The sequence below is a fragment of the Zosterops lateralis genome (assembly GCF_965231275.1).
Source record: "Zosterops lateralis genome assembly, chromosome: 17".
NCBI classification, from domain to species: domain Eukaryota; kingdom Metazoa; phylum Chordata; class Aves; order Passeriformes; family Zosteropidae; genus Zosterops; species Zosterops lateralis.
Window position 1 is genome coordinate 960,102 of NC_139777.1, and position 19,620 is coordinate 979,721.

A 19,620-nucleotide genomic window follows, 5' to 3' on the forward strand; every position below is an offset into this window, starting at 1 on the left:
CGAGAAATGCAGTAAAAAAGGGACACGAGTATTTCATCTTTGTCCCTCAGATCCAATATTGATCACAAAAGCAGGGAAATAAGTTCTGCACAGGCAGAAGAACACAGCCCAGTGAAACACCTTTCCTGATCCCCTCAGTGCACTAAAATTCAGCAATTTCCATTTGTGCTATGCAGTTAAAGAAATTTTCAGTGCATTTACACCTCAGAGTGAGACATGGGACACACACACCTTCTCCTGCCTGCAGTCCCTGCATGTCCTCCACGAGAAATGCAGGAAAAAAGGGACACAAGTATTTCATCTTTGTCCCTTATATTCAATATTGATCACAAAAGCAGGTCCTGTTGTACTGGGAAATAAGCTTTGCACAGCCCAGTGAAACACCTTTCCTGATCCCCCCCATGCACTAAAATTCAGCAATTTCTGTGGCTGCAGTGCAGTTAAATAAGTTTGCAGTGCATTTATGTCTCAGAGTGAGACATGGGACACACACACCTTCTCCTGCCTGCAGTCCCTGCATGTCCTGCACGAGAAATGCAGTAAAAAAGGGACACAAGTATTTCATCTTTGTCCCTCAGATCCAATATTGATCACTAAAGCAGGTCCTGTTGTACTGGGAAATAAGTTTTGCACAGCCCAGTGAAACACCTTTCCTGATCCCCCCCGTGCACTAAAATTCAGCAATTTCTGTGGCTGCTGTGCAGTTGAATAAGTTTGCAGTGCACAAAGTAAATATCACCTCCAACTTCCTCCTTTCCTTATTAGACGTGAGAAAATGCTGAAGATATAATTCTGTATTTATAGCATTGGTTGTGGAGCATTCCTGATGTGTGAGACAAACCACAGCCTGAAAATTGATGACATTTCATTAAACCAAGAAGATTCAAGGAAAAAAAAAAAAAAAAAAAAGGATTAAAAGGATGGGAGAAAAGGCATCCTGTTCTCTCAGACAGCTGAACAAAAGCCTGGCTCCGGACCAGAGAAATCCCTGTGGGATCAATGCTGCTCCATCTCTTTATTCACACATAATAACAACAACAACGGGGCAGCTGATGAACATTTTATATTTGAACTATTCCCAACATCATCTTTCAGCATTTCACAAAAAAAACCCAAAAAACCCTCCTGACAGCACTTTGAGGGCTCAGAGCTTGTGCCATCAATGTGTGTCTCTGGGAGCATTTTTTTTTTTTTTTCCCTATAAATACCTGTTGATGTGGCACAGAGATCATTATCCTGGCGGTGGGGAGGAGGGAGTGAAGTGTTTACAAAGATTTCCCGTGGACACGGAGTGCTGGGGAATGTTACCTGGGGTGTCAGGGAATAATCAACCAAACAACAAAAACAATTACATTTAGTATAAATAGGAAAGCCAGGCCAGAAATATTTCCTCTCACAGAGTCTGGGAAATAAAATTATTAACCACATAAAATTATTAAAGCCACATTTGTGTGATGGGGAGAAGTCCAGGTGAGGAGTGAAGAGATTCTATTTCATCTCTGCCATCTGACCTCATGAAAGGTGGGGTTTTTTTGTGCTCTGTTCATTCATTAATGTTTTATTCATGGCTGTCGGTGTCACAGCTCTGGTGGGCTCTGCAGCTCACCAAAACTTATAAAAATGTAACAACTCAGCACCTGAGAGCCTTTTTTTGTGACTATTCACAAAAAAGGTGCAGCTTTGGTTGGGCTCCTGTCCTGCCCAGGGTGGATCCTGGAGGCCTTTCAATAAATTTCACTTATTTTATTCTCTGGCTCTGTCCAGTCTCTGGTTCAAGGTGGATTTCCCAGTGAAGAACAGCCAGTGCCAGGCAAATCAAACCCCTGTCCACAGACACAGCCCTGGGGTGTCACCCTGCATTCTCCTCCTTTCAGGTGTTTGAATCTTTGCAGCCTGATTCTCACACTGTTTCATGTAAATTATATGTATTTTTATAAATTATCTTGTGTTTTGTATAGTTGTTCTCTGACAGGAGAACTTGACTGATGGTCACAATGGGGTCAGGAGGTTGTGACCTCCTTGGGCCAATCTGTAAAAAGTGTATAGAAGTGATGGATTCAGAGAAATAAAGAAGTTTTCCATGTTTGACCTGCTGCTGTCCTCTGTGAGGGTCTGCACCCACGTCACAATTTGTGACCCCTCTGAGTGAGGGGACCACAACTCTGACAGCCCCAGAGCACAGAGAGCTCTCAGAACATCCCCAAGGTCAGTGCAGAGCAGAAAACCATCACCTTTTCTCCCCACAACCAAATAAAAAATCCCAGGTGTTCCCCAGCACACCTTCTGCCACCCTGAGCTCCTCCAAACTCCCTTTTCCTCTCACAGAAACCACAAGAGCAACACACTCAATAAAAGATTTCAGGAGCTGGTTCCAGCCAGGGTAGGGAATGGAAGGTGGAGGATAATTTGAAAGCATTTTGTAAGATTTTTTTTTTTTTGCTGCTTGTTCCCTGTTGACTCTGATGGGAGTCGTGCTGCTTTTGATCTCCCAAACGCTTTCACACTCCTTCCACCCTGACAGGCACTCAGAGCTATTCACTGGGAAATTGAGGTGAGTCCTGCTGGTTTGATTTCTGAACTATCCTCAAACAGGCAAGAGGAGAGAACAGCCAGACTGATATAAAAGAGGTTCCATCTGGACACACCCTGCACCTTCCGTCTTTAGGAACTGATGTTGTTAATAACAAACTGTCTGCCTCAGCAAGATCCTTTGGGCTCACTGAGATTATTCAGATTATTTTTTTCCCAGAAGCAGAGGTGATCCCCACCACGCAAAATCGTGTTATAAGAAGAGAAAAGGTGATTAGAGTTCCTGCCTGGGCTCCCCCAGCCCCTGTGCAGAATCCACTGCACTGAGATGCTGCAGGTAAAAACTGAATCCTCTTCTTGGGATTTGTTTGAAAAGCAGGACTCCATGCAAAGGAGAAGGGAAATGGAGATGGGATATTTGCAGGAGAACCACCACTGCTGCAAAGCTCAGTGTGGAGTTATTCAGACCTTCAGGATGGCTGGGAATGAAGCTGCAATTCCAATTGGTTGGTCTCCACTGGGAATGAAGCTGCAATTCCAATTGGTTGGTCTCCACTGGGAATGAAGCTGCAATTCCAATTGGTTGGTTTCCAAATGAAAACAGAGTTGTTCTATCACCCTCAGATACTGAGAGGATGTTTCACCTGGAGCTCTGAGCCTCCCTCCCTCAGCCAGGGGAGATTTCTGTCCCCTGCAGTCAGGGATGGAGGGCTGAGCCCTGAATTTTTCCCCAAACTGGAACAAACCTCTGCACATTTGCAGACACTCAGATGGAGACGTCACTCACACAGAAACTTCTGTCCCACCTCATGGTCTGGACAAAAAACCATCCAGGGAACGTCCTGGACAACTCATTTCACCAGGAGGGTTTCCCCAAATCCCCACTGCCATAGTGGAGGCTCTTTGGGTCACAGCAACTCCTCATTCCTGTAAATCCTTGTCAAACCTCTTGAATTTATTAAGAAAAGGTAATTTTCTTAATACAACACCCGTGTCCTGCAGGAACAAGATGTCTTGCAATAGAGTATTCCTCACACAATTTTGAAGTTCACCCACCTTAAGCAAATCTGGCTGTTTCAGCTCAAAGTTGTGCAGCCTCAGGCAATTCTTGAGCAGATGAGCAGATGATCCTTTTAACACCTCGAGTTTCTGAGTTTCCTGTCGTTCACTAAATCAATCTCCCTTTCACCATTTGTATTTATACCGTTGCTCAATTCTATTACAAGCCTCTCTCGTGCTTTCTCAATTTCCTCTATTATTCTTTTTTCAGGTCTATAATAGAATTCCAGTGCCTTACTCAGGGGCTGTCACTTCCTATTTACAAACCAAAACCTGACTGTGCATTATTACTTTCTTTTTATGAAAATCCACAATAACTAACGCAGCAATTCAATTTCTTACCAAGAGGCTTTTTGTTTGGTTTCCTGTCTGGCCTCTAACCTTCATCCCTCCAAACAAACTTCTACATCTCTATTTACATATTGAGATCATTAAAGTCCTTTTCATCTCCCTGTCTCAGTGGTTTCAGAAGCTGTAATGGATTTAGGCAGGAGTTTAATTAGGAACTGCTCTGTTCTGTGTTTCAGGAAAGGGTAAAATGTGCCTCTGATAAATGAAAGCCTTGATGGAAACCCCCAGGAGCCCCAGGCTGGGGGAGTTTTAGTGGAGCAGATCCTGGTGCTGGGTCCATCCCAAGCTGGAATTCATTCCAGATCTGCGCAGCCTGAAATGTTCTGGTTTTCTGAAATTCTTTTCCCAGGGAATTTTCTTGTAGATATTTTGGAATCAGGTTTGAACTGCCCAGCCTGGGCCCCACACCAAGGCCAACTGTGAATTCTGTGAGTCCAGGGTGAGGTTCATCACACCTCACACAGCTTTGGGAAATGAGGATCAGTGCACCCTGTCCCCTGGGTGTGCTCAGGGAGGGAAGTTCTCTCTCAGATAACGAGACTCTGGGACCATCCCATTCCTTCTTCTTCCCACTCCTTCTTCTTCCCCAGTCATTTCTTTCCTGCACTTTCCCCATGTTGGGCACACTTTGTGATACTCAATGTCTCATTTTATCCCCTCCACAGCAACAAAACCACCCAGCAGCCCATGAAGTCAGTAATGAGCCTTGCTGGAGATGGGCTGATGGCTGTCAGAGCCCAGGGTGAGGTTAAACACACCTCACACAGCTTTGGGAAATGAGGATCAGTGCACCCTGTCCCCCTGGGTGTGCTCAGGGAGCAGAGGGTTCCAGATGAGATCAGACACACACACACGCTCTGTTTAACCTGGGAGCAAAGGGCAGGATCTGGAGAAGCTCCTGTCAAGGTGTCTGCAGGAATCAGCAGAGTGCACTGCCACAGGGGCTGCTGATGCTGCTCTGCAAAATCCCCACCACAGGATTCTCAGCCCCAGGGACACTCTGCCTCTCCAGATTTGTTACAAGCCTGGAATTCAGCTCAGCATCATCCAAATGTGTGAAGAATTGGAAGGGAACACGGGCTGCCTTGTGGCGCTGAGCAAGAGGAGCTGGCTCTGGCTGCTGTTTGCTTTCAGACAAACCCAGAGCTCTGCTCACACACAGACAACCTCCCAGAGAGGACAGGATTCCTCTCCTCTCCATCCCCTAAAGTGCACTGAGGCATTGATTTAGAAGAATTAAAGACTGTAGTCAAAATAGATAGTGCTGAGATAATGTAGCCAGGACTTCCCTTGTGATAACAGAAGCCAGACTGAAGGAATTGATAAATCTTGGAAGGAACTGATAAAATCACGGAAGGAACTGATAAATCAGGGAAGCTGTTCAAACTAGGCTTTTGCATCCTGAATAATCAATAGACCCCATGAATACAATACAATCATAAATCAAACAGTCCTGGAAAAAACAGGATTCAGCTGTCACCAACACTAAAGGTTAAAAAGTCAAAGGGAGGAAGACCCATCTTACTTCATCATTTTGGGACCCCACCCTATAAAAAAAGACCACTGACCCATTTTAAAGAACAAACTCCCCATGCTTGATGGCTTTTTGGGCTAATTACCATACCAGGGAATGGGATGTACCAGAGTTATGAATGTGCATTTGTGTTTTGGGTGTTCAATACTCCTGGACATAAAAGACCCTGTGACCATCTGTGGATTGTGAGTATTTGGGAGCCCCAAATGTCCTGTCTGGTGTAGTAATAAACAGACACTTTCTAACTTGAAACTGTTAGAGAGTCTTTGTCCCTCACAGTTGGATATTGGTATTAGATCAATATCCAGAGTTTTTTAATAATTCAGACCCATTTCAAAGAATAAACTCCCCATGCTTAATGGCTTTTTGGGCTAATTACCATACCAGGGAATGGGAGGTACCAGAGTTATGAATGTGCATTTGTGTTTTGGATATTCAATACTCCTGGACATAAAAGACCCTGTGACCATCTGTAAATTGTGGTGTGTAATAAACACACACTTTCTAACTTTAAACTGTTAGAGAGTCTTTGTCCCTCACAGTTGGATATTGGTGTTAGATCAACATCCAGAGTTTTTTAATAAATCAGCAGAGCAATCCCATTCACCACAGCGGGTTAAATCTGGACTCCCAGTGGCAGGAATGGAGTGCAACCACTAACAGGAGTTGGATGTGTGGGTGTAACTTCCCCTCTTAGTGACAGCCCAGTGCAATTAATACAATGCTCCCAGACAATGCAGAAAATGTGCTTTAGTGCCATCCACGGTGCCTCCAGCAGCCTCCTCATCAGGGCAAGCCACACTTCCCTTCATTAGTGAAGTTTTCACTTCTCTCCCCCTCCCCTGGCCTTGGGAGGAATGAAATGGAGCATGTAATGGAACGTCACATTCCCAGATTTCACTCTGCCATCAGCTCCAGCTCTGCACAAAGTCTCAAACACTCCCAGCAGCTCCTCACACACTCACAAACCCTCCAAGAAACTGCTGAGGGCACTCAAATCCCCTAAATTTACTCAAACAAAATGCCCTAAATTTACTCAAACAAAACCCCCTTTACAGCTGCAAAATAATTACCTGCTTGCAAATAATCCCATTAATTTTTTTAATAGTTATTATAGGGAAGAGATTATTGAAGTTGGGAGAAAAAGATCAGCTTTGTGTAATACCCACCTGCTCTAAATACACAGTTACACTCTTAGTTAAAATTGAAGAGCCATTAAAGCCACTTTTTGTAGGTGCTTAGGTTTCTAATTTGCAATTAAATTAATTGGATTGGAATGCTTAAATTGATTCAGAAATCAGGCTCATCATCCAATAACCAGTTGAACAAGAAGCACAGGGAAGTTGTTCAGGATTTTTCTGGGGGAAACCAATGGCACTACAAATAAATTCAGCAGTCAGGGCACAGGAAAGGCAGGAAAATAGAGCCTGTCACAGCTGTAAAACATGAGAAATGTTACAGATGATCATCTCTGAGTAATAAACTGCACTCAGGTAACTCCTCCAGCACTTTCCTGGATGTGTTTCACTGCTTTACCTTCTTTTCTCTTGAAATCCTTAAGTCCTGCATAGTTTTTTTATATATATAACTGCAAAGAGATAAAAGTACATGGGTATCAAAAGTCACCATCCTAAAAGGAATGAAAAATGGTCCAGACAGTGAATAAAAGAGAAGAAATCTTCAGTCTGACCTGCACAGACTCTGTTACGTAAGAAATGTGAAAATATTTCTAAATCCTTCCTTACTCAGGCACTGATGTTTCATCAGGACAGAACTTTGTATGGGCTGGGATTTTTAAGTGAAATTCAACAGGAGTGGTTTCTGTGCTCTGTCCTAGTTGGGGTTATTTATGTTATTAACAACCCCAATGATGTTTATACGTTACATTTTCCATCTCAAAGCATTCTTGGGGGATTCAGCATTAATGCTCTTTACCTGCCCAGGTAATTCAGCACCACCGCACACCTTTTGTGTGTGTTTCTGCTGAGACAGAACAAATAAACCACAGCCCTGGCAGAGCTGAGAGCACAGCCCAGAGTCCACAATATCACATTTCAGTGCAGCACCTCAGAAACCATCCCAGGGGATCTCCAATTGTTACCCAATCCTATTAGGGAAGAAATGAAAATCAAGTGTCACACGCTGTGTGCAGGCTGAGCCCTTATCAGAGACTCTGCAACGCCTGAAATCCCATCCCAGGTTAAACCATCAGCATTCCTTCCTTCCTTCATTAGAACCCGGGCAGCAGCAAAAATTCAGGTTCATTATGGTGTTTCTATGATCCCAACTTTCCTAAATCCTGCAGCCTCCCCTTCTCCTGCACTGATCCCTGTCCAGAATTGTCTTTGTGTCACCAATCCAATTGGTCTGTGTGAAATGGGATAAAAGGGAGACACAGCCCAGAAATAAAGGAGTCATTTTCAGCCTCCTGAATCTCACAGTCTGTGTCCTTGTGGTGTCAAACAGGGTCAAATAACTCCATTACATCACACCCAACAAAAAACCAGGAGCTCGGCAAGACCCTCCCTCATCTCGAGATAATGTTGGGTTTGATTGAAAAAAAATTTATATAAAGGAGATACATCCCAAAAATAAAAGAGTCATTTTCAGCCTTCTGGATCTCAGAGTTTGTGTTGTTTTGGTGTAAAACAGGGTCAGTTTATCCCTGGAGAAAACCTGCTGAGGGAAGGAGGAGCAGACAGTGCAGAGGGAAATCAGTGAGTTCCTTGCCCAGCAGAGCAGCTCTGGCAGAGTGTGATGGTACCTGGTGGAATCAGAGCTAAACTGGGCTCAGACCATCCACTCACACCTGCCTCCCCAACAGGAGCTGGTGTTAATGATTATAAATTGCATTTCTTCCTCTCAGAAAGTTCCCAGAGTGTTCAGCATTTCCAGTGACTGTCTGCCACCCTTCCTGATGTGGTGAGGCATTTATGGCTCCTGGTGCCAGCCCTGAGCCATCCTCCAGACCCTGGCACAAAGCTCTGGCTGAAATCTTACACAATGCCACGGCAATTACTGTCTGCTCAGCCCAATTTAGGACTTTGCACAGCCACTTTGCTTTCACTTATCATTTGCAGGACTGTCCAGGTGTTGGATTAGGTGTGGAAGGGGTTGGTGCTGCTAAAACAAACAAACAAACAAAAAAAAAAAAAAAAAATAGACGTGACAAAGATATTTTCTGCTGATTTAAACGTGCCCAAATCCAGGGACTGTGTCGGTGTTTGCTGAGGGAGAGGCTCATATTGTGGGGTTAATGGAGAAACTGCTGCCCAGAGCTGGAGCATCCTGGACATCAGGAATACCTGCAGGGCTCCTGGAGCTCTCCAGGGCAATTGGGAGAATAAGGAACTATTCTGGACATGGATCTGGACGTGCACCATCCTCCTGGAGCTCTCTGAAGCAATTGGGAGAACAAGGAATAATTCTGGACATGGATCTGGACATGCACCATCCTCCTGGATCTCTCCAGGGCAATTGGGAGAACAAGGAATGATTCTGGACATGGATCATCCTCCTGGAGCTCCCTGAGGCAATTGGGAGAACAAGGAATGATTCTGGACATGAATCTGGACATGCATCATCCTCTTGGAGCTCTCCAGGGCAATTGGGAGAACAAGGAATAATTCTGGACATGGATCTGAACATGCACCTTCCACCTGAGCAGGAGGTGAATGAGCACACAGCTCAAAAAAAAAAAAAAAGGAATTAATTCATTTTCACTTCTGGGCAGCAGGGCCAGGGGTGGTGGGAGCTGTGAGCAGTGACAGGAGTGACCTCAGCACACTGGGGACATTCCTCAGCCCCCTCTGGGGTCAGCACAGGGTGACGTTTCCTCTCTGGGATCCCCCCTGGCATCACTGTTCAGATGTTCTTTACATTTTGCCTCGTTCTTTTTTATGGATCTCGACATATTCCTCCTGTAAAGGAGGGGAAATACCCACAGGGAGAGATTACCATCCCTGCCTCCACAAGAACACTTTTTTTTCTCCCATGAAGCACAAAACCCCCAGAATCTTTGGTATCTTCAGTAGAATTTTAAAAAAGCATCAATTCAGAAATTATCTGGATTTTTTTTTCCATTACAGAGAATTTTTTTTTTTTATCTTATAAGCTTCCAGCCTTTCAAAAATATAAAGGAAATGCAGGCAGCAGTGACTGTGGCAGCCCCACTGGGGTTTTCAGTCGGGATGATCACAAAAAGGCAAATAACAGCACAGAAACCTCCTCTTTCCTTGCTGAGATTCACATCAGGATGATGAATTGGCAGAATATGAAAGAGACAAATCCAGTCACTCCAACGGCTTTAGGTGAGTTTCAGACAATTCCTGGGAGAGGCAAGTCTGTCCTGTTGGTTCCACATCCAGAATTCATCTTTGCCACGTCTGTTTTTCACAGCACAGGGAGGTTAAAATCCTGCCTTTCCCCCTTTATAACCAACACCAGCAGCACATGGACTGGACTCTGCAGTTATTATCTCAACTCTCACTTCTGACAGTGCATTTTCCTGAGTTTATCCTCATTCCTGGAGCAGAGCAGGAAAAGCATTTTCATTTTTAAAGCTGCTCCCTCCAAAGGTGAAAAGGTCAGACAGATCCCCATGTCAGGAATGCAGAGACTGAGCCAGAGTGACAGGACATGATTTGATCATTTTCTATCAAAGTGAAATGTTTGGACATTGCAGGGAACAAAAACATACATTTGCTGACTTCCATCAAGATTGTTTCCAAGATGGATCAACATTTTTTTGGGGGGAGCGGAATAAGGCAGTTCACTGATGAGAAAAATCCCATTTTATTATGGGAAACCACGGCGTGAACTTGACCTTCCCAAAGCACAGAGGGATCAATTATGTCATGTATGATGTATATAAAATATTGCACCTTCTGGTCAGCCAGTTTAACACATCCCCAGTGAAATGTGTGTGCAGGGCTCCAGGAGTGACCTGGGAGAGGAATATCCACAGGCAGCACTGAGGGCACAGGGCTGGGATGTGCAGCTGAGGAGCACAGAAAACTCTGGGCTCCATTATCACCTCCCTTTGATTTTCTTCTCACTCTGTCACTCCCGGTGCCTTCAGAAGAATCCAGCTCCTCCCTGAGGTGCACCAGGGTGAGGAAGAAAAGGAGCAGATGTTAAAAGTTTCATGCCTTAAAACCCTGCCTGCCCCAGGCCACGGGAAATGCTCTGACACTTCAGCTTCCACACAGTCTGTCAGTGATTAAAAAGAGGTTATTTCACCACTGATAAAACCACACTGAGTGTTGGTGAAAGATTCATTAGCCTGCAGTAATAGTTTACAAATTGCCCAGTGATGCTGTTTCACACCACAACGACACAAACTCTGAGATTCAGGAGGCTCAAAATGACTCCTTTATTTTTGGGATGTGTCCCCTTTATACACTGGTTTTTTCAATCAAACCCAACATTGTCTCGAGATGAGGGAGGGTCTTGCCGAGCTCCTGGTTTTTTGTTGGGTGTGATGTAATGGAGTTATTTGACCCTGTTTGACACCACAAGGACACAGACTGTGAGATTCAGGAGGCTGAAAATGACTCCTTTATTTCTGGGCTGTGTCTCCCTTTTATCCCATTTCACACAGACCAATTGGATTGGTGACACAAAGACAAACCTCTTCACTCCCATTGGGCAGAGCAGAGGGACAGCAAGGAGAAGTCCCTCCTGGGGAAAGGAATGAATAACAAAGGGACAGCTACAAAAACATTTCTCCTGTTGACAGAAAATTCCCTGGGAAAGGAATTTCAGCAAACCAAAACACCTCAGGCACAAACCAGGGCTACAGGAGACATTGCAAGAGCCATGATAACCTTTTTTTTTTTTTTTTTTTTTTGGTGTTACCTAAGCTCAGACAAGCCAGGCTGGAAATTCATTTGCTATGGATCATTCTGTGAGGGGGTTGTTGTTGTTGTTTAAAGATAACAATATTAGGAATGCCAATTATCCCACAAAAGCTGGCGATATTTGAATATGATTTAAATTCGTTTCAACATTTCAACAGAAAAGTAGAAAATGGCTTTAAGCTCAGACAAGGACGAGGCTGTACATTCCAGAGCGAGAAACATTAAACACACTGATGGAATGGAACAGGAGCTCTGGCTGGTAATGGATTGTGAAAAGAGCTCAGGGTTCTAATAGATCATTCCTTCAGATCATCAGCACGGTAAAGTGGTAGTTAATAAATTATTTGACGTGTACATTCACTCATCCATTTTAACCAAGTGTAATGAACAGGTCCTGTCAGCTCACCTCGATCCTTACAGCAACTGCTCAAGTGCTTGAGTGAGATTTACTAACTCTCTGCAATATTGATGTGCAGGGCTGCAGGTGATAAATAAAGTGGCACCAGGGCTGGCTCCTGCTGCTGTGGCCGTGCTGGGGGAGCCTCTGGCAGCAGGGCTGGAGCTCTCTGCCCCCCTGGACAACCCCCTGGGGTGGGTTCTGGTTGTGAGCACCCCATTCCCTGTGCCAGGACCCTTGGAAACTGTGTCCCATGTGGAGTTGGGTAGAAGGATCCATCCCTTCTGAGTTCCTGCTGCAGGAGTTCCCTGTTCCTCCCCAGGTGAGTGGGGCTCCCTGGGGGAGAGCAGAGGCTCCTTCTCTCCCTGCCAGGACCCTGAGCAGAGGATCCTTCTCTCCCTGCCATGAACCTGGGCAGAGGAATCTTCTCTCCCTGCCGTGACCTGGACAGAGGATCCTTCTCTCCCTGCCCTGACCCTGAGCAGAGGATCCTTCTCTCCCTGCCAGGACCTGGGACAGGGGGAGAGCAGAGGATCCTTCTCTCCCTGCTATGACCCTGAGCAGAGGATCCTTCTCTCCCTGCCAGGACCCTGGACAGAGGATCCTTCTCTCCCTGCCAGGACCTGGGGCAGGGGAACGTTTTCCCCCTTCCATGACCCTGAGCAGAGGATCCTTCTCTCCCCGCCAGAACCCTGAGCAGATCCTTCTCTCCCTGCCATGACCTGGGGCAGAGGATCCTTCTCTCCCTGTCAGGACCCTGGACAGAGGATCCTTCTCTCCCTGTCAGGACCCTGGACAGAGGATCCTTCTCTCCCTGCCATGACCCTGGGTCTGTCCTGTTGGAGTGGGAATTAAAGACAAAAAAAAAAGCTGTTCCCTTATCTTAGATTGCAGCAGAGCTGTTTATAGCAGGAAAAAACAGCCAGTTAAAACAATGCTGAGTTACACAGGCTATTAAGGGCACACCAGGCACCTTTCTTGTTATTCCTCATTGTCCTCTGAACCTGGAGCTGGATCTTTTCTCTTCCACTCACTCACCCAGCACGTGCTGAACTTTATAATTAGTGAAGAAACTCATTAATTTTTTTTTTCCCTACTCCTTTTCATTTCCAGGTTTCTGACAGATGCGACTACGTCTTTGTCAACGGGAAGGAAATGAAAGGCAAAGTGAATGTCGTAGTTAATTTCACTTACCAGCATCTGAGCGCCCCTCTGGAAATGACAGTGTGGATCCCTCGCCTCCCGCTGCAGATAGAGGTCTCTGACACAGAGCTCAACCAGATCAAGGGCTGGAGAGTCCCCATCATCTCTAATAAGAGGTAAAGTTCCATTAGGGGATGTTCATTCTGGGCTCTGCACTTTGCCAGGGACCTGTCAGGGCCGGGGGAACTGAACATGCTCATTTGGCCTTAATGCAATTCTGCTGAAAATCTGAAGGTCACCAGACGTTTATTCAATAGGCTCCTGCGCTGGGCTTGGAAGGGAAATGGGAGCTGCAGGTTGCATGAAGCTGGATGGGAAATCAATTTCCTTTTGTGGCGCTGATGACTGGGATGGGAAGGGCTAATTGGTCAGGTTGGGCAGGATCAGGCATGGGGCAGGAGGAGACACCAGGAGGAGCCAAGGAGACACCAGCAGGGGACAAGGAGACACCATTGCAGGAGCCATGATAACTTTTTTTGGAGGGGAGACATACAAGAGCCATGATAACCTTTTTTGGAAAGAAGACATTGCAAGAGCCATGAAAGCCTTTTTTGGAATGGGGACATTGCAGGAGCCATGTTAACCTTTTTTGGAGAGGGGACATTTTTAGAGCCATGATAACCTTTTTTTTGGAAAGGAGACATTGCAAAAGCCATGATAACCTTTTTTGGGGAGGAGACATTGTTAGAGCCATAATAACTTTTTTGGAAAGGAGACATTGCAGGAGCCATGATAACCTTTTTTGGGAAGGGAGACATTGCAAAATCCACAATAACCTTTTTTGGAAAGGAGACATTACAAGAACCACGATAACCTATTTTGGTATTCCCTAGGCTCAAACAAGCCAGGCTAGAAATGCATTCACTGTGGATCTGTCTGTGAGGGGATTATTATTGTTTAAAGATAATAATATCAGGAATTAGGCAGTCAGTGTCCCATCCCAGCTCCCCCAGCACAGCTGAATTCCCCTGTTCTCGTCACAGGCCGGCCAGGGACAGTGATGATGATGAAGAGGACGAGCGCAGGGGCAGGGGCTGCACCCTGCAGTACCAGCACGCCATGGTCAGGGTGCTCACACAGTTTGTGGCCGAGCCCCCCGAGCCTGGGGGGCAGCTCAGTTTCCTGCTGGGCCCCGACTGGCAGCTGGACATCACCGACATGGTCAGGGACTTCATGCAGGTGGAGGAGCCGCGGATCGCCCGGCTGCAGGAGGGGCAGGTCCTGGTGGGGCTGGAGCTCGGCATGACCACCATCCAGGTAAAAAAATCACTGACGTGTTCCTTTTCCTGCCTTGACTCACCTGTAGGGATGTGTTTGTGAAACTCAGGCCACTCTGTTCACCAGGCAAAACTTCACAAATCCACTTGCAGGTTTGGTTGGCAGAACTCTCAGGAGTTCATCGAGGTTGCTGAGAAAAACGAGACTGAAATAAAAACAGCCTGAGGAACTGAGTGCCAGGAATGTTAAACCTGAATAAAGGAGGCACAGCATGATAATAGACCCTGACCCATTGGGTGTCCTAAAGAGTGAGTGTCTGCCTTGTGGCCAGTGAGATGGTGTGTGAACAAATTAAGAATCTCTAACTATAATTCAATATAAACAATAAAGTAGCTTCTGCTCAATCATATTAATTAGTCGTACAGATATCCATTTCCCTGACCAATTTGGAGTCCTAAAGAATGAGTGCCTGCCTCGTGGCCAGTGAGATGATGTGTGAACAAACTCAGAAATCTAACTGTAGTTTAATACAAATAATCAAGTAGTTTCTGCTCAATGATATTAATTAGTCATGCAGATGTTCTCCCCCGGGAATGGGGGGATCCAACATCAACAACAAAATCTGGAGCCAGGAGCTTGTGAATGGAACAGAATTGAAACAAGGACTAGAAGACATAGGAGAGATGGTTTTCTCTCCTCACCTGGTGCCCCAAAGTGTAGTAAATCACAGTTTTATTTAATTTAATCCAACCTGCACATTGGGAGGCTTTTCCTGATTGTTTTTGTCTGAGGCTGCTGTTGAAGGTGCACCAGGGTCTGGGTTATCACAAGGGATGCAGCTGCTGGAACTGCTCAGTCTCCTCCCAGCCTGCCCTGACAGAGCAAAGGGGAAAGTGAAAATTCACCAGTGCTGCTGAAGGGAGTGAGACTGGAATGTTAATCCAGATATTAATTAAAAGGAAAAGGAGATGGGGAGAGAGATTATTTCAGGGATACTGAAATAGAAAACGTGTTAACAAACACAACAACAGGGAAAAAAAAATCTCTCTCCAGACGTGCTTGTCCTCCCAAAGCGTGAAAGCAGAAAACAAGCAGCACTCCTGTCCATAATGAGCTTGTCAAGGCTGGAGAAATGGGATTGGAGATTTTTGACTTTCTGCAGAATCTGCGGAGATTTTCTGAATGCCTTTCCAAAGCTCTGGCACTTACAGTGCTCCAACCAAAGCACATAAAACTGTGGAAAAGGAAAAATCCAAGGGTAAAAATAAGCTGAGAGCAACTTGTATTTAAAGAACACTTCAATAAGCTGCTTCAGAAATGCTGCGTGCCCTGCACAGATCATTAAATTCAACTGGCTTGCTAATGAGCATCTTGGATGTCATGTACCCCTGCTCTGACCTCTGTGTGTATTTTCTTAACCAAAACAAATTCTCCGTGTCGATTTTTGCATTCAGCAGCATGAGGGGTTATTGTGGCAATGCATTACCCTTCCTTTCCTCAGGACAGAAACAAACACCATTTATTCGGTGGGTTTTATATAAATCCGCAAGAGTGAATTATGTTTGTGCCGCCTCAGAACGCGAGGATTAATCAAAATGCTTGAATTTCACAGGGAGATTACATTTACAGCCTGTTACTGCACCTGGGGCAGAGGTGGTTATTGTATTTACAGTCAGCACATCTGGAGCAGAAGTGGTTATTCCATTTACAGTCTCCACATCTGGAGCAGGTGTGGTTATTCCATTTACAGTCTCCACATCTGGAGCAGGAGTGGATATTCCATTTACAATTTCCACATCTGGGGCAGGTGTGGTTGACACATTTAAAGTTTCCACATCTGGAGCAGATGTGGTTATTACATTTACAGTTTCCACATCTGGAGCAGGTGTGGATATTCCATTTACAGTCTCCACATCTGGAGCAGGTGTGGTTGGCACACTGCAGAGAGCAATGGCACAGCTGATTGTCACAGGTAAAAGGTGTTATAAGGCCCCTGTTACTGCAGAAGAGTTACAAAAATGTGAGTAGCCTTTTTAAAATCAATAAATGAAAAATAAAACTGTTATTTTAATACTGTCTGCTGTGAGAAATTCTTCCCACCACCACGAGCATCCCTCCCCTATGCCACATTAATCCAGTATATTTATTTTACGTGATGCTGCACAAAGTTCCCTGTTGCTAACCTCAGTTTTTCTCTGCAGATCCTGTCCCCACTCTCAGACGCCATCCTGGCTGAGAAGACAGTGACAGTCCTGGATGAGAAGGTGACAATCACTGACCTGGGAGTGCAGCTGGTGACAGGGCTGTCCCTGTCCCTGCAGCTCAGCCCGGGCAGCAACAGGGCCATCTTTGCCACTGCAGTGGCCCAGGAGCTGCTGCAGGCCCCAAAGCAGGTACTGGTGCCCACCTGGGCTCTGGGGAAGGACACAGGAGCTGAATTTTCCAGCAGATTTTTGCTCATAATGTGCTAATTAAATATTCTATTTATGGGATTTTACTGAAGGCCACCAAGGGTCCTAAACAGAAAAAAAGAGATCTCACAAAAAAGGAAATAGGTTTTAACAGCCCAGACATTTACTCATTTATTTTAACTAACTTTAATGTTATTTTAACTAACTGTAATATTGTTTTAACTAACTGTAATTTTATTTTAACTAACTGTAATGGACAGGTCCTGTCAGCAGATCCTGACAGAACTGTAGTGAACAGGTCCTTGCAGCAACTCCTCAGGTGCTTGAGTGAGATTTAATTTATTAACTCTCCTGCCATGGCTGGTCCCATAAACACCAGGCAGTGATGTGTCAGAGCTGGGCACCAGCAGTGCCCTTGCACACAAACACACACAAAATGTGCCTTTTCTGTCCCATCCAGCCCTCCTGGAGCCCAGGACATCCTGCCCTGCTCAGCCTCCCACCACAGGCATCCAAACCAACCCTTTAATTCCACCTTGACGTGAGAAAGTGTCTCGTGCTGTGCCAACCTCCTCTTCCTTCAGTCCCTTCCTGTGAGCACTTTGAGGAGTCAGGGAACATCCCTTTCCCTCTGATTCATTACTAGAGTGTGAATCAGCATCACTGACTCATTTCCTCATTCATGATTTCATAAAACATTTTTTTTTCCCCTTATTACTCTTAGTTCCTTTATTATGGAACCAACACTCACCAAGGGCTTCTGGATTTTGCCATGTCCTCATCAGCCCCTGCCTGGTATTTGTCCTTGAGCCTCTGGACACATTTGAAATTTAAACTTGTTTTTCCCAAACCAAATCTATCAGTCTGGGACTTCCATCAAGGATGAAGCACTGGGCTCTTAACATTTAAACATGTTCTGAGTTTTTAAGGTAAATGATCATGGCACATTTGAAGCCTGAACAACTGCTGAGGTGCTTTAATTCTCATCTTTGGGGTGAAGGATGAGAAATAATGCAGAGTCTTTATAGGGTGAGAAAAGTCAGGCTGCCAGAGTGTTCCAGGAGTCAAGAAATGATTGACAGGCTCCCAAAGGAGTCAGGAATTGATGCCAGGCAGGTTGAAGGAAGGCCAGGGAGCTCATCCATGACCTGGAGGACCCTGAGACCAGCCAGCCCCATTGTGCTGCCCCAGCTGTGACATTTCAGTGCCCAGAAATGGGGTCTGGCCAGGCCAGGGCAGCTCTGGATCCACCCCCAAAACCAGTTAGGGAATTGTGTGCCCTCCCTGTAAGGGCTGGCTCTGTTCTGAGTCCTCTCTTTGCTCAGGATGGGATTTTTCAGAGCACACAGTCCCTCTGAGCAAAGCAATGCAGAATTCTGAAATGATTATGCAGGTTTAAGCAACACAGTGGGAGGATGAGAGCCGGTGACACAAATTCTATGCAGCCTTCAAGAAACATCCAAAGATTAATAAACACAAAGCTGGGATTTATGACAGTGTCAGCAAAGTCTTAGGGGCTCTGTCCTGAAATAGAGGCAGGAACAAATCTGCCATTGAAGGAAGCAGGGGGAGCTTTGTGGCTCGGAGGATTTCGGAATCAGGCCAGTAGATAATGCAGCACACAATCCCAAAGGGCTGGGAGCTTGTTCTCCGTGCTCTGAACAGGTGGGATCACTCTGTGCTGGGAGCAGTTTAAAGGATAATCACACGTGTTTATTCTCTGGGCATGTGTGGAGTCAGAATGCAAACGCTGTCTGGGTGGAAAAGTGCTTATTTAAAGAAACAGCACTTTTATATTCATGGTTTTTACAAGTTAATTCAGTGGTTGTGTGTCTGTCTGTCTGTCTGTCTGGCAGAGTCCAGGTGATCCCAGCTCTGGGCAGACCAAGGCTCATGTCTGTCTGTCTGTCTGTCCATCTGTCCCAGAGGAAGGTGATCCCAGCTCTGGACAGACCAAGGCTCATGTCTGTCTGTCTGTCTGTCTGTCTGGCAGAGCCCCAGAGCAAGGTGATCCCAACTCTGGGCAGACCAAGGCTCATGTCTGTCTGTCTGTCTGTCTGTCCCAGGGCAAGATGATCCCAGCTCTGGGCAGGCCAAGGCTCATGTCTGTCTGCCTGTCAGTCTGTCTGTCTGGCAGAGGCCCAGAGCAAGGTGATCCCAGCTCTGGACAGAGCAAGGCTCATGTCTGTCTGTCTGTCTGTCCATCTGTCCCAGAACAAGGTGATCCCAGCTCTGGGCAGACCAAGGCTCATGTCTGTCCGTCTGTCTGTCTGTCTGTCTGTCTGTCCGTCTGTCCCAGAACAAGGTGATCCCAGCTCTGGGCAGACCAAGGCTCATGTCTGTCCGTCTGTCTGTCTGTCTGTCTGTCTGTCTGTCTGTCCCAGAGCGAGGTGATCCCAGCTCTGGGCAGAGCAAGGCTCATGTCAGAGAGCAGAGAATGCCCAGCCTGGGCCAGCTCTGTCTGCTGGGGATTCTCCAGTGCACAGATCCCAACCAGGGCAAGCCGCACCAGCAGAACCAGGAGTGACATTCCAGGAGAACAACCTGATTTTTTTTTTTTGTCTGTAAATGATCGATTTCAGATTTTTTTTCAGGCGGCACAACATTTTTCAAAAGCCTTTTGAGAGTCCTTAGAGGACCTGATTTTCAGAAATGGGTGAGCACACGTTTTCTGAAATTTAAAAATGCTTTAAAATATTTCAAGGCAGGAGCCAGAAGTCAAGGATCCCAGGAAAGCTGCAGCATTAGTCACACATTTTGTTACAGAATCAGTGCCCGGGTCAGATTCATTTGCATTCACTGAAAGCCTCCACACACAGTGAAATACACAATCTGCATTGCTGTGACACGAGATTAAACTTTATTATTTTCCTGCTTTTAATTGCTAACAAGCGTAAAAACCACCCTGGCCATTTCCTGATTGGTTTCCCCTGCTCACACAACCTGCTAATTTAATTTGTGAGGCAGAAATCAAAGGAGAGAAGGTGTGGAGTGGTGTGTGGAGCTGTTTGCTGTATTAGCCATCTTTTAACAAGTGTAATAAGAGGAGACTTTGAA

At 45.7% G+C, this 19,620-nt stretch overlaps 1 protein-coding gene across 1 annotated transcript in view; it reads left to right on the forward strand.

The window, feature by feature from the left end:
• The window catches only part of TMEM132D (transmembrane protein 132D), a 185,623-nt gene that overhangs the window by 163,944 nt on the left and 2,059 nt on the right, over window positions 1-19,620 (forward strand). Inside the window, exons 6-8 of the mRNA XM_083873970.1 lie at window positions 12,845-13,050; window positions 13,918-14,191; window positions 16,354-16,545. Coding sequence (XP_083730096.1) covers window positions 12,845-13,050; window positions 13,918-14,191; window positions 16,354-16,545 — 672 coding nt within the window. The remainder of the gene's footprint in view (window positions 1-12,844; window positions 13,051-13,917; window positions 14,192-16,353; window positions 16,546-19,620) is intronic.